A 15,021-nucleotide genomic window follows, 5' to 3' on the forward strand; every position below is an offset into this window, starting at 1 on the left:
TAGTTGGCTGTAAATGTTTTACAAGGTTCCTAGAACTGACATATTCGGCTAATATTGATCAGTAATAAAACCTGCCCTAAACACAGAATTTTCTTTTGGAGCTTAAAAAAAATAGATATTTATAAATACCACCCTCCATAGTTTGAATCCCATCAAGGCTGACTCGGTCTCCTCTTTTTACAAACCTGTGGTCTTCAGAATATACTCGAATATCAGTAATAGCTGTTCAGATTATTAAACTGTTGTACCATTTTTGGTTCTTTGACTCCATTCTTCAATGAGCAGCTGGATGTTGTCTTGGAGACCAACTTAGCAACAATTCGCGTGTTGGAGAGTGTGCAGAAGAAGATCTCGCGCTTGTCTCCTGAAGATCAAGAGAAATTCCGGTTGGACGAGTGCTTAGGTGGCACATCCGAGGTGATCCAGCGCAGGGCTATTTACCGCATATATGGTGACAAAGCACCAGAGATCATTGAGAGCCTCAAGAAGAACCCTGCCACTGCCGTACCTGTAGTGCTCAAGAGGTATGTATTGCCTGTCTTTCTTGATCATATTCTTTTTACGGACGCAATCTTATAGAATGAGGTCACTGAGGCCAGGTGTACAGAATGATTTGTCAGATTTCAGGTGCATTTTTACACCTAATTAACCCATGCTTATGAAAAATGAGCAATATTAACATTGTTTTAACTCTTTTGTGTGGACACTTACCACCTGGTAAATGCAGGTGGTGAATGGAGAGAATTAAATTTGTACTATTTGCCATAGATAAGTGCAAGCTCTAAAAGAGCACAAATACCATGTACACACACTTCAGCACTTAGGCCCTCAATACCCGTTGGCGTATTTCACCCAGAGCAACAACTCTAGTTGAACTACCCCATGTCACAATTCCAAGAGTATCTGGGCCTGCAGGACTAAAAACGTGAGCTCTCATAATTGAGGTTGGTGCCGGGCCCATCCACCCACTTCAGCAGTTTGAAGACAGCAGACCGTGCTCATCATTTCCCCCCCCCCCCCCTAGAATGGCCCAACTATGCACCGCTTACCATCCAACTCCCAGATCCCCCCACTTCCTTTGAGTCTGTCCGCTTACTCAGAGTAGCTGGTAAAATGTCTATTGTTTTTATTTTTTTTGTTGAAACTGGAAAAACTGCCAGTTAATGTACCTGGTAACTGCAGGTCCAAACAGTTATTTCCAATTTCCTAGAGAGAAAAAAAACTAATAACAGCTGGACTTTGGTGTGGAGATACTGGCCTGCCTTAGATTCAGACACCCCGGTACCTGTGCACCAAAGTCTGGTCACCTCTATAATGAGAGCCCTAGCCACAGCTCTAAACGATTGTCTAAGCAGTTCATTTGGCTTACAGCACAAATTGAATACATTGTGTTTTTCACTTTCTTTAATGGGTGGTAATCACTTGTTAATGACATTTGACATCCTCAGGATAAAATACCTCATGCTTTTTCTAGAGAGAAGCTACTGGATATAGCTTTATCCACTCATTTCGTTGAAGGTTTTACAGGTTCTCATCATTCAAAAATAAATGATCACTTAGCGACGAGCCCTCTAATAGCTACACCTGAATCCACTGGTGATAATAAGTCGGAGTGTGGGTCCTCAATGACCACTAAAGATTGATGGCTGCACTGTTGTACACCTTTCCAATAGTGCTGCAATAAGTCTTTTGGGAATGTAATATGTGGAGCTTGATGGTAGATACTGCAGCTGCAGTTCTGGTTGCCCCAATGACCCATGGTTCCATTGGAAGCTGCCTGAAGTTGAAGTTGAGGGGCTGGTATTTAACATTTCTTGTAGGTCCCATATGTATCATGTGTAATAGACCCTAGGACTTTTCAAGTTGTGCCCACAGTCCTTAGGACTGTGCCTAATTTGTTTAGCTAACCTCCCTCTTTTCCTCACACTCTCCTTAAACCTGCCCCTGGTGGTGCCCTTTTGGCCACCTTGGTTTGCGATGAATTGCCTTCTCCAGTTTTCCATAGAAGCCTTACTGGTTCAGCCCAAACAATCCATCCCATCCCTTTTTCCTTTGCCAGGAAGACTATGCATGATCTCCCCTGACAGTCTGAGACCTGTAGCGCAGACATGTCCTTAGCTTAACATGGCCCTTGCTTTTCAAGCGAATTCTCGTGGCCGTTTATTATTTCTCAAAAAAGGACCTGCCCCTAAAGCCCTGCTGGCCGTCTCGTATCGTAGCCATGTGACCCTCCACTACCAGTGCCTATGATTCCCCTTTGCTCCCTATTTTGCTAGTGTGCTTTCTCCCTGCTTCAGGATAAAATTCTCCTGATCCAACAGCCCCGTGGTTCTTGCCTTCCTGCTTTTATTGGAGGTCTTTTTACTTGCATTGCTACACCAGTGAATTTTTTTTATCTTCCTGGTACAACTCCAATCCACCTCAAACTCCCACTGTTTTTCTTGACCACACCCCACTATACCAGTTCCTACTTAAGCTTCCTCCCAACACAATCCCCCTGTTTACACTCCCTCCATAACCTGCGTGGCCAAGCCTTTACTGCACCCCATACCCCCTTCACTCTCTCCATCTTCAACTTATTTCACTTGTTTCTGACGTAGTGTCAATGATTCTCTTGCCACCCTGTTACCTGTTCATGGTGTACCTATTAAAATGGACGTATATCTGTTTAAAACTACATTGTACTTTCTCTGTATGTTGGGTTGCATTTCTTGCTCAAATGTGACATTCTTAGAACGCTTATTCACTGATCCCCAATTTCGACCTTTCAGTATCGCCAGGTATGTCCCTCTCTATTCACAAATGTCAACAAGCGTTTTTGGTGACCAGGTTGTAAGAGGTCCCCAACCGAACACTAATTGCATGAACACCAATAAAACGTGTACAGTTTGTAGTTTAGCTTTTTAAAAAATATATATTTATTGGTATTTGGTCAACAAGCATACAATAAATCAACTTCCTGCTAAACTGCCCCACCCTAAACCCCTTCCCCCCCTGTCAACTCTGTTTCCAGTTCCAAATTGTTCCATCAATGTTTCAAATTAATGCAGTTCCCCATTGCAAAATAGGTCCCTGATCGTGTTGATGCCGTATGTCGCGAACCTGGTCGCGCCCTTTGCGGCCTCTCCCCCTGGGAGCACATTGAGGCAGGCCAGCGGCATAGCCGATGAGTAGGGTGACATGGTTCTAGTGCGCTGTAAGCTGTGCTTCCAACAGACACGCATTACTTGTAGGTCTGGTGTCCATATTTTCCGCGCCCCGTTATGGCTCAGAAGTATCCTGTGTAGGGACTTATCAGTGTGTTCAGCTTGCTGTTTCCTGGCTATGTCTAATAGCGCTAAATATACTGCCTTTGCTAGCCACTGTAATTGGCATGCTAGATAATATATCTCAACGTCTGGTGCTGCCATTCCCCCCTCATCAGTTGGCTGTTGGAGTTTATGTAGAGCCAGTCTGTGTTGCCCCGGTCCCCAGATAAAGCTAGTCAGGATGTAGTCTATCTCCCTGAATGTCGAGCGGGCAACTAGTAGGGGCAGCTTTGAAAAGTAATACATTAACCTGGGCAAAGCTGTCATTTTTATCAGCGCCAAGCGTCCCGCCACCGATAGGGTTAATGTCGCCCAGAACTGGGTATCTGCCCTTATCTTCCTTATCGCTCTATTCACATTTCCCTCTAGTAGATCTGCAGGTTTGTGGTAGATGTTCACACCCAGATAACAGAATGTGGAGGGGGCCATTCCAAACCGCGAGAGTCAACCACTCAGGGTGCCACCTCGTGCAATGGAAAAATAAGGGATTTCGACCAATTTATATGCAAACCCGATACGTCCCCAAATTTTTCTAAGAGTGCCATGGCGCCCGGTAACTCCCTGTCTAGGTCTTCAAGAAACATTATCATATCGTCTGCATATAGTGCTGTTTAGTGAGTTTGACCCCCGATAGTTAGTCCCTTATAGTACCTTCCCGTTCTTGGCATCTGTGCTAGGGGTTCCATCACCATGGCGAACAGCAGCGGCGACAGCGAGCATCCTTGTCTGGTGCCCCTTCCAATATTGTACGATCTCAAGATTGTGCGAGCTGTGCGAACACGGGCAGTGGGGGTTGTGTATAACAGCTTCACCCACTTTAGTTATTCCTGGCCCAGGCCCATCTGTTGCATTACGATCTCCAGGTAGTCCCACCTAAGACTATCGAACGCTTTTTCAATGTCCACTGCTATAATTGCAGTGGTGTGCAGGTTCGGAGACTGAGATTGCATTATATTGGTTAGTCTCCGTATATTAAGGGCCGTACTACGGTGCGGGATAAATCCTGTCTGGTCTGAATCAGTAAACTCGTGGCCAGGATTCGACTAAGTATTTTATAGTCTATGTTAAGCATGGATAGAGGGTGGTATGAGCGCACGTCGTCGGCCGGGCGACCTTGTTTTGGCAGTGGTATCACTATTGCTTCATTCGTAGATGGAGGAAGTGCTCCAGTCTGCAGCGCCTCTGAGTAGAGGTCACTCAATCGTTGTGCCATCAGGTCTATATAGGCACTATAAAACTCTGCTGGTAAACCATCCGCCCCTAGCACCTCTCCTCTAGCCATCGCTCCTACTGCCATGGTTACTTCTGATGGGGTGATCATCTCTCCTAATACCTGGCGGTCTTCCTCTTCTAACATAGGAAGCCCTAGATCTTCCAGGCTTTGCAATTGGACTGAGTCCATGATTCTCAAGGGGGGGGGCATATAATAGGGAGTAGTAATCAGTGAAGGTGTCATTAATTTCACCCTGTCTCTACAGTCTCTTCCCTTCCGAGTCCGCAATCTCCAACACCATGGAGTGTTGTCTCTGCGGGGCCGAGAGCCAAGCCAGCAGTGCTCCCGCTTTATCTCCCTCCACGTGCTGTCTAGCAACATATTTTTTGTAATCAAAGCATCTCAGTTTTTCGGTAGTCTGTGCTATTTTGCCCCTCGTTTCAGAGATAACAGATGCTAGTTCCGGGTCTTTGGGTCTCCTGCATTCCAGCCCCCTTAGGTCTTCCTCGTGTCTATCTCCCCTTCCAGGGACTTCGGTGCCCCCACCACTCCGGCCATTCAATGACCCCTAATGGTTTCTTTGAAAGCCTCCCATTCGTGTGCCTGGGATGTGGTGGTGCCCTGGTTGTGTGTGAAGTAGTCATTAATCGCGACCCTTAGAGAATGGCGGAAGGCGATATCTTTCAGTGCTTCCACTCTTGAGTCGCCAGTCTGGTATGCGGGGCGGTCCCTTTTCCAGTCCAGAGTGATAAACCAAGGATTGTGATCAGATACTGTTGGGCAGAGATATTCAGCGTTAGTTACTATGTTGTTTACGTCAGGAGATATCAGGACGACGTCCAGTCGTACATGTAAGTCATATAGCGGCGAGTAGAAGGAGTAATCGTGCTCTTGCGGGTGAAGATGTCTCCAGGTGTCTATGAGACCCCAGTGTCATTTCCAATCTGCGAACCCTCTGGCTAGCTTATGTGTAGTGGAATGTCTCAAGGGGGGGTGGGATCTGTCCCTAGTGTATGATATCTAGTTTAGAAAGGTGACTTGGTCTTGGTTAGGGGCATATAGCCCTCCCAATGTAATGTCTCTACCTTCTACACGACCAGCCACCAGGACATAATGTCCTTCCTTATCTATGTGAACCGCTGGTTTTTGGAACGGTACTCCTGGTCGTATCCATATCAGGACCCCTTGTGCATACGCTGAGTATGTCGTGGCGTAGATCTGGCCCCTCCAACGCTTAGTTAACCTCCTTGTCTGTGAGGTGTGTTTCTTGGATGGTTGATATATGCATTCCCCTTCTTTTAAGCTGAATATACAATTTATATTGTTTACTCATGCTGTTTAGTCCCCTAACGTTCCAGGTGAGGAATTTATAAGCTAAGGATCTATCGATAGTCTATAAATCTAAGTAATTGGATTGTTCTGTCGACCCTGAGTGTCTCCATCTTGTATGGCAATAGCATTAGCCCTAGCAGCATCAGAAGGCGGGCGGAGTTGACTTCCCCAATAGAAACCTAATAACATTAAATAAAACAATTCCCTTGAACTCACAACTCCCTCTCCCTCTCCCTGGGACCGGTAACAAAACTATCCCCGTCCAAACATTTACTAACTGCTTAAACATTATTTGTGAAGGCGGGAGCGAGGACCAAGGGCTGCGCCCGCGGCACTCCTCCCATCGTTCGGTTCTTCATCTTTGGAAAGTTCTTCCCGGTCTTGTTGAGGTAGGCTCGTTTGTCCTGCTGGTGTTAGGCGCTTATACGTGTCTGCTGAGTCGTGGAGCCTCAGTGGTCCCGTCTCTTGCACGCCGGTATTCTCAGTGAGTCAACAGTGCTAGTGGGTGCCAGTCAGCTGTCCGGCGCAGCCCGCCTTCCAAGGAGGACTCGTCTTCTGGGCAGGGGTCAAGGCCCCTCAAAGGATTTAATCCGATGTCCCTGGGTTGATCTTTGGCAGAGATTCAGTGGCGTCATGGGACGAGCAGTAGGCGCTGCCCAACATGGATTCCTCGTCCGAGTGAGTCTCAGAGTGGTGTGGCGATTCCAATTTCCCCCTCCTCCTAGGGATGCTGCTGCATGTACTGCCTCTTGCATTTCTTGCAGTGCCTGGCTGCGCGGCAGAACCGCGGTCGTCCGTCATTTCCCCACTCTCATGCAAGTTCTTTCTTGGGCCTACATTGCCCCCTCCGGTTTATTAGTCTCTTTCGTTCCAGATGCGTGCAGCCATTCCTGTGCTTGCTGTGGTGTAGTAAAAAAGAGCATATCATTGTTTGTGATTACTTTGTCTGGCCGGGAATAACATGGCATATTGTATGCCTCTTTCTCTTAGTCGTCGTTTGATCTCAACAAAGGTGGCCCTCTGCTTCCGAGTGTCTCGTGTGAAATCCGGGAATATCATTATACGGTGGTCTCCAAGTGTGATGTCCCCTTCCGTTCGCGCCTGAGTCAGGATAAAGTCTCTATCTTTAAAGTGTAACAGTTTGGCTATGATCGGGCGTGGTCTGGCACCCGGTGGAGGGGGCTTCGCCGGAATCCTGTGAGCTCGCTCTATTGCAAAATATTGCGACAGGCCCTCAGGGGCCACTTCTTCACGTATCCATTGCTCCAGGTAGGATTCTATATTAGGTGCGCCGTGCTCTGCTTTTTCAGGGAAGCCAACCAGGTGAAGGTTGCTTCTCCGTGCTCTGTTCTCAGCATCCTCTGCTCGGGTTTCGAGTACTTTAACCCGTGACAACAGTGCAGCCACCGTTTTGGTTAGTGTCTGACAGTTCGATGGCATATGTTGCTGCAGATACACATGTTTGGCACAGTCCGCTGCCTGGTGTTGGGCTCGGAGTATTACAAGTTGTTTTTCTTCGAAGAAGTCTTTTTGGTCACGGGACCGAAGGACTCCTCCCTCTTTGGCTCCATTGCGCATGGGCGTCGACTCCATCTTAGATTGTTTTTTTCCGCTGTCGGGTTCGGACGTATTCCTTTTCGCTCCGTGTTTCGGGTCGGAAAGTTAGTCAGAATCTCGGAAGAAAGCGTCGGTATTGTTCCGTTCGGTATCGGGATAGTTAGGTACATCGACACCGATCATCGGAAGACTTTGGGGCAGTTTCGATCCCCCATCGGGGCCTGGTCGGCCCGACCGCGTGCAACATCGAAGCCGATGGAACGGACCCCGTTTCGTTTCTGCCCAAAATGTCACAGTAAGTATCCTTATACAGATCAGCACTTGGTCTGTAACTTGTGCTTGTCCCCCGAGCACAAGGAGGATACCTGTGAAGCCTGTCGAGCCTTCCGGTCCATAAAAACACTCCAGGACCGAAGAGCCAGGCGTCACCAAATGGCACCAGTTCCTTCATGGAACCTTAACATCGTCTTAACAAGACTCATGGGTCCCCCTTTCGAACCCATGCATTCCTGTGAAATGCAATATCTAACCTGGAAGGTCGCATTTCTCATTGCAATCACATCCCTCAGAAGAGTAAGTGAAATACAGGCATTTACCATACAAGAACCATTTATTCAAATACACAACAATAAAATAGTTCTAAGAACAAATCCAAAATTTCTGCCAAAAGTAATCTCACCATTCCATTTAAATCAAACGGTAGAATTGCCAGTGTTCTTCCCACAACCAAATTCTGTGGCTGAAAGGGCACTACATACATTAGACATCAAAAGAGCTCTAATGTATTACATTGACAGAACAAAGCTAATCAGGAAAACAAAACAACTGTTCATAGCTTTTCAAAAACCACACATAGGAAATCCAATCTCTAAACAAGGCATTGCTAGATGGATAGTCAGATGCATTCAAACATGCTATCTTAAAGCCAAAAGAGAATTGCCTATTACACCAAAGGCACACTCAACCAGAAAGAAAGGTGCTACAATGGCCTTTCTAGGAAACATTCCTATGAGCGAAATATGTAAGGCTGCAACCTGGTCTACGCCTCATACGTTTACTAAACACTACTGTGTAGACGTACTAAATGCACAACAAGCTACAGTGGGCCAAGCTGTACTAAGAACATTATTCCAAACTACTTCAACTCCTACAGGCTAAACCACCGCTTTTAGGGGAGGTAACTGCTTTATAGTCTATGCCAAACATGTGTATCTGCAGCAACATATGCCATCGAACTGAAAATGTCACTTACCCAGTGTACATCTGTTCGTGGCATTAGTCGCTGCAGATTCACATGTACCCTCCCACCTCCCCGGGAAGCCTGTAGCCGTTTAGAAGTAGATCATGAACCTTAAACATCTGAACATTTGTAAATAATTATTAGAAACTCTTATCATACATACATATTCACTCCATTGCATGGGCACTATTTATACCAAACAACTCCATCCTCACCCTCTGTGGGGAAAACAATCTAAGATGGAGTCGACGCCCATGCGCAATGGAGCCAAAGAGGGAGGAGTCCTTCGGTCCCGTGACCAAAAAGACTTCTTCGAAGAAAAACAACTTGTAATACTCCGAGCCCAACACCAGGCAGCGGACTGTGCCAAACATGTGAATCTGCAGCGACTAATGCCACGAACAGATGTACACTGGGTAAGTGACATTTTCATTCCGGGGCAAGTTGTTCCAGGGATTTTTCATTAGTAATCACTGTTGGTCAGTCGCCTGTGGTCATCCCTGAGAAGTGTTAGATACACCGATAGTGTGTCAATCTTTAATTCTAGTGCATCCCGAGAGGCCGGTATGGCCTGTAATATAGTGTTCAGGGTGGTCTCTTGCTGTGAGGTCCTGTCAGGTCTCTCTGGGGTTCTCTTGCCACCTCTTCGCCAGGGCTGTCCCGTTTTTTCCGTTTGCCCATGTCTTCAGCTGGCCTTGTACCTGCGTAGGATTTATGTTGTGTGTGGCGGTGGCTCATTCGCCCCTTATGCCTCCCCTCTCCGCTACCCCAGGTCGCATGGTCTATGCTGCTGGAGTCTTCTTTGCATCGGACACAATCAACAGGGCATCCCCTGTTGCTTATATTGCCGGGTAGGCTATTGTCACCGCTGATTTCTGGGGGGGGGAAGAGGGCGGGGCACCCAGGTTCTGTCCTTCTCGCAAAGGTCGCTCCTGCTCCCCCGTCCCGGGATCCAAATTCTTGGCCTGCCGCTGTCTTTTTCACTAGCTTGATATCTGTGCCCAAGGCGCCCAGGCGTTGTCCAGGCCCTTCCTTCGCCCTTTCTCCGTATGACCGCACTTCATGCCGCACTCCCCTTCATCTCTTTGGGGGTGGCGGGTCGGACCCCGCTGCCCCCCACCCGCTGTGTACTGGTGAGAGTCGGGGGTCCCGGACTATCTCGCGCCGCAGGCCCCTTCCGTTAGATCCACGCCTGAGCTCCTCAGGGGACTCCTAGCCTCTCCCTCAGCGTCTCCAATCCAGGGAGTTACAGCGGCAACACCCAGCCGGCTCTCCGACTCTGGGGCCTCGCCGCTCCGCTCCCTTCTGAGCCGCGCAGCCTCAGCCTTCCTGCGGGCTCCGCTAGGCAGTCGTAGTATTCGGCCTACCCTGCGCCACTCACCGGTCGGCTCGCTCTCCACTCCGGGGCCCAGCGTCCTCCTCCTTGTTCGCACCTATTGTCCCCACAGCACCCCCATCTTGTTTCTGTTCGGCCTTTTCGGGTCGGGCTGCCGTATGTCTCGGCTCCTCACAGGATCTTTTCAGGCTTTCTCATTTGGATTGCCTACAGTTCCGACATGTTTTTCCCCCCAGACTGGGTCGATTGTCGGCTGGGGGGGGGGGGGGACAGGATATGTGCCGGATGATCGGAGGCCGTCGGGAGCGCCGCGTTACGCGTGCTGCTCCATCGGCCTCAAGCCACGCCCCCCTACAGTTTGTAGTTTATCTTAGTGTGTTACCTGTAATCTAAAAAATTAAGCATATTTTGTGACAACTTGTTACTGTTAGTAATTGTAGTTGTGTTTATGTATTTGTTTATACGAGGGATGTGGGCTTCTGAGTCCTTTCCTATGGAATTCTGAGACCAGACCACTGTTCACAACTGCCCCACTTACCAACATTGTGTTATCTTGGACAGATTATTTAAACTTTATGTGCCTCTGTACCCTTCTTTATAGAAATTGGTACTAATGAGATGCAAACTGCATGCAGAGTTCTCAGCAGTGTATTAAAAATGTGGAACTTTATAAATATATATGGAAATTTGCATTCAGTGTATTTGTAGTGCTGATGAATAGGAACAAAACAGAATTTAACAAACAATCCAGAGTCATTTCCCTAAAACTGATTAATATCTTTTAATCTCTTTGATGCTGGGCATCAGTTCTTGTTGGTAGGAGTGAAGATTGATGAGTAGTAGTATGGCAGCTTCGTAGGAGATCCTGGATCAGGGAAGTCACTTGGGCCCTTGGACTAGTATTTACTTCTGGGGGCTTGGCAGTTCATGCTCTTTGCTCTCCCAGTTTACACACACGAAAACGTTTTCCTAAAGGAAAGAGTCATGTTAGTGTTGGCTGTAGGGGTGTTGATAATGATTTCTAACATGAATTGCAAGATATGTAGACTTCCTGAAGCCACCATAGGCTTTGGTGGACACTGATTAGGTAGCCGAAGTCTGCTTGGTGAACAGTGGGCTATATGTATGTACGTGTGTTCATTTATTTTGTAGTTCTTAATGGCCAGGTGTGGTGGGTAGTGTTGAATAGCGTATCTACTAGATTTTTTTAAATTTTTTTCTTTGTCTTTTCTATTCAGGCTGAAGGCAAAGGAAGATGAGTGGCGAGAAGCCCAGCAGGGATTCAACAAGATCTGGCGGGAGCAGTATGAGAAGGCTTACCTTAAGTCATTAGACCACCAGGCGGTCAACTTCAAACAGAATGATACCAAAGCCCTTCGCTCAAAAAGCTTACTAAATGAAATTGAAAGCGTCTTTGACGAGGTGAGAACGCTACCCTCTACTGATGCATAATCCCAGCTCTCTGATGGCATATACCGCGAACGCATTGGTGTGAGAAATATTTCCTATCTATTAAGGCATCTCCGCTCAAAATGTGCTGTATTGGTTCATTGTACTTACAGCTTTTTGTATTACAAAGTGCAAACAGTTTCCCAGGAAAAACAAAATACATAATTGCTATAAATTCGTTACCTTCTAGTGTGGTCCTTCATGGAAAAATCCTAGATTCTTACTCCTTAACAATTGCAGAAGAAGATTACACCCAGTGCAAGAGGGTAGGCGCGGCTGAGCAGGATGGGAGTTTGCGAAGTTTGGTCATCGCAAGGGCTGCAATAAAGTGCTTGTAGCCCTTTCCATCAGTGGACAAACCTATGAGGAAATAAATACTTTTTTACCCAGTATATTCCTTAGTTGAAGCACAACACCTCCACCCCCAAGTTGGTCAGTTCATTACCAAGTATTCAGCCATACGTATGGGTTAAGGCTGTCTAGGGGTGCAACTCCCAAAAACTACTTTAGGGGGAGGAACGGTGGGATTGGGGTACCATCACCCCTTCCCCTTCGAAGCACATGCATGAAATGAAATCCAATGGTTTTACCTGAATGCACAACACATTTCAGTGAATGCCGCCATGGAAACAACGGGGTCAAAGGGCATAATTCCACATTATGTACCCTTCTCTTGACAGCAGCCCCATAGAATCATAACTTACAGAGGCCTAAGTGCCAGTGCCCAACTGGCATGATGCTGACAGAAGTTCAGTGGCTGAACGCATAGAGAGCCTTACACCAAAATATATGCAGTATTCCAGGTAGATGGACACACACAAACCGAGATTACACTGGCATCACTACTTCACAAAACAAGATGTTTTACCCTCACACTAGTCCAAAGTGCCCAGAAGATTTATAACATACCGAGTGGGTCTGTCCCATGTATCAAACCTTTTTGCAATGATTTAAATGCACTCAGGACCATTTTAAAGTATCCTAGCCTAGTGTATCGCACCACAATACTCTCTGGTGTGATTATGCCCATTTTACAATAATCAGACCAAAGCAGACAGAATACTACTCTGGGAGCTACCAAAACGTCAATAAAGGCCTTCCACCCATTGCTCAATGGCATGTAGACCTGTGAAACTTTGTACCCATGGAGAAACTTGATAACAGTATGGTAGAGAAAGCTTGGCTTTCAAACGGCATGGAGTCCATTGCTTTCCTTTGTATCTGAAGGTACACTCTCCATGACCTTCCAGCCGAGCCTGAAAGCTCTAGATTAATTCCATGTTAATAGACGTCAAGTAGGAGTATATTGATGGAGCTGACTTGATCATTTAAGAGAATTCATCAGATAGATAGTTCCTTGGAGATATTTGAATAGGAAATTCGCTCCTCTCGTATTCAGGAGGATCTAATGGGGTGTAGTGATAATGGAAATGGTAAAATAAGCTTGTGCTGTGGAAGACTCGAAGGTTGGTGTGGGTGAGCGAGAGTTGCGACTTTTTTTTTTCCCGTTAATTGTTGTACACCTGGTGAAATGTGGTTATAGTGTATAATGGCAGGTACACCACAGATATAGCAATGCAAAACCTTGCTTCAATGTATTTTCACTGAGCTCTGGTTCATTAAATGTCAATTGTCCAACTGAAAACTTAATAAAGATGTCACAATTTAAAAAAAAAAAAATTATTTCTTTTTTTTTAAGAAGCATTCAGAGTGTAAAGAATAATTCCAAAAATGTTTATACCCATTAGAAACCTTTAAAAAGTATTTCCCAAAAAAATGAAAAACTGCAAAGTGTAGGCACAGTCTTATCTTGTTAAATCTGCACTATAACGCAGCCTGGTAGAACCCTGTGTTAGAAGTGCTGTATAGTGGCACTGGAAAGGCTGTTGATTTTCAGCTGTGTATAATAAATTACACAGTATTTGAACTCTTCTGATCTTGTAGCTGAACAATTATCACAGTCTCTGTTTTAAAGACACTTTTAGATATTTCCATGGCACACATTTCCAGCAGTTTTTTGCTGTGGAAGATCATTTTTGTACGTTTTCCACTTCTAATGCCATTTTGTGAGGTGCCCACATTGTCTGAAACAGAAGCTGTTGTGAACCTTTCATTAGAGCTTTGGTGATGTGCTGCGCTGCACAAATTATAATCAGCTGATAGTGTGTCCTCGTTTTCCAAAAAAGCACTGTCTACTATTAAGGACAATGCACATGCATAAATTAAATATTTTGCTAACTGCACATTTAAGCAAAAGAACTAACTTTACGTAGTTATCTTAAATATGCTGTAATTAAAATATTTGTACTTGGCATGCGTAGGGTGTCTTAACGCCCATCCCTCAATCACATACAGTAAATGCTCTGTAGAAGGAGGGGAAGCAGCTGGGGTCATCAAAGACTCTTGGCTTAATTAAAGACATCATGCTTGACGCTCTCTGGAAGACTGGAGTTAAAGTGCATGTGCTGATAAACCACTATGCCTGCCCTCACCAGCTGGGATCAGAACATATCTTAGGAACTAACAAAGCATGCAACCCCCAGCCTTCCTCGTCACCCACTTGTCATATAAAAAACAAAACTTGGCACTCACAAATATCAAATGTAGGAAGTTGGCTCTGTATGTGCTATTTCAAAGTAAGGAATAGCATGCACAGAGTCCAAGGGTTCCCCTTAGAGGTAAGATAGTGGCAAAAAGAGATAATACTAATGCTCTATTTTGTGGTAGTGTGGTCGAGCAGTAGGCTTATCCAAGGAGTAGTGTTAAGCATTTGTTGTACATACACATAGACAATAAATGAGGTACACACACTCAGAGACAAATCCAGCCAATAGGTTTTTATATAGAAAAATATATTTTCTTAGTTTATTTTAAGAACCACAGGTTCAAATTCTACATGTAATATCTCATTCGAAAGGTATTGCAGGTAAGTACTTTAGGAACTTCAAATCATCAAAATTGCATGTATACTTTTCAAGTTATTCACAAATAGCTGTTTTAAAAGTGGACACTTAGTGCAATTTTCACAGTTCCTAGGGGAGGTAAGTATTTGTTAGGTTAACCAGGTAAGTAAGACCCTTACAGGGCTCAGTTCTTGGTCCAAGGTAGCCCACCGTTGGGGGTTCAGAGCAACCCCAAAGTCACCACACCAGCAGCTCAGGGCCGGTCAGGTGCAGAGTTCAAAGTGGTGCCCAAAACACATAGGCTAGAATGGAGAGAAGGGGGTGCCCCGGTTCCGGTCTACTTGCAGGTAAGTACCCGCGTCTTCGGAGGACAGACCAGGGGGGGTTTTGTAGGGCACCGGGGGGGGGGACACAAGCCCACACAGAAATTTCACCCTCGGCGGCGCGGGGGCGGCCGGGTGCAGTGTAGAAACAAGCGTCGGGTTCGCAATGTTAGTCTATGAGAGATCTCGGGATCTCTTCAGCGCTGCAGGCAGGCAAGGGGGGGATTCCTCGGGGAAACCTCCACTTGGGCAAGGGAGAGGGACTCCTGGGGGTCACTTCTCCAGTGAAAGTCCGGTCCTTCAGGTCCTGGGGGCTGCGGGTGCAGGGTCTCTCCCAGGCGTCGGGACTTTAGGTTCAAA

The 15,021-nt window shown here is 46.3% G+C and overlaps 1 protein-coding gene across 1 annotated transcript in view; it reads left to right on the forward strand.

Annotated features, from left to right (window-relative positions):
* Positions 1–15,021, forward strand: part of SIN3B (SIN3 transcription regulator family member B) — a 127,902-nt gene that overhangs the window by 75,274 nt on the left and 37,607 nt on the right. Inside the window, exons 13-14 of the mRNA XM_069216232.1 lie at positions 286–524; positions 11,225–11,408. Coding sequence (XP_069072333.1) covers positions 286–524; positions 11,225–11,408 — 423 coding nt within the window. The remainder of the gene's footprint in view (positions 1–285; positions 525–11,224; positions 11,409–15,021) is intronic.

Source organism: Pleurodeles waltl, chromosome 12, assembly GCF_031143425.1.
Source record: "Pleurodeles waltl isolate 20211129_DDA chromosome 12, aPleWal1.hap1.20221129, whole genome shotgun sequence".
NCBI classification, from domain to species: Eukaryota; Metazoa; Chordata; class Amphibia; order Caudata; family Salamandridae; genus Pleurodeles; species Pleurodeles waltl.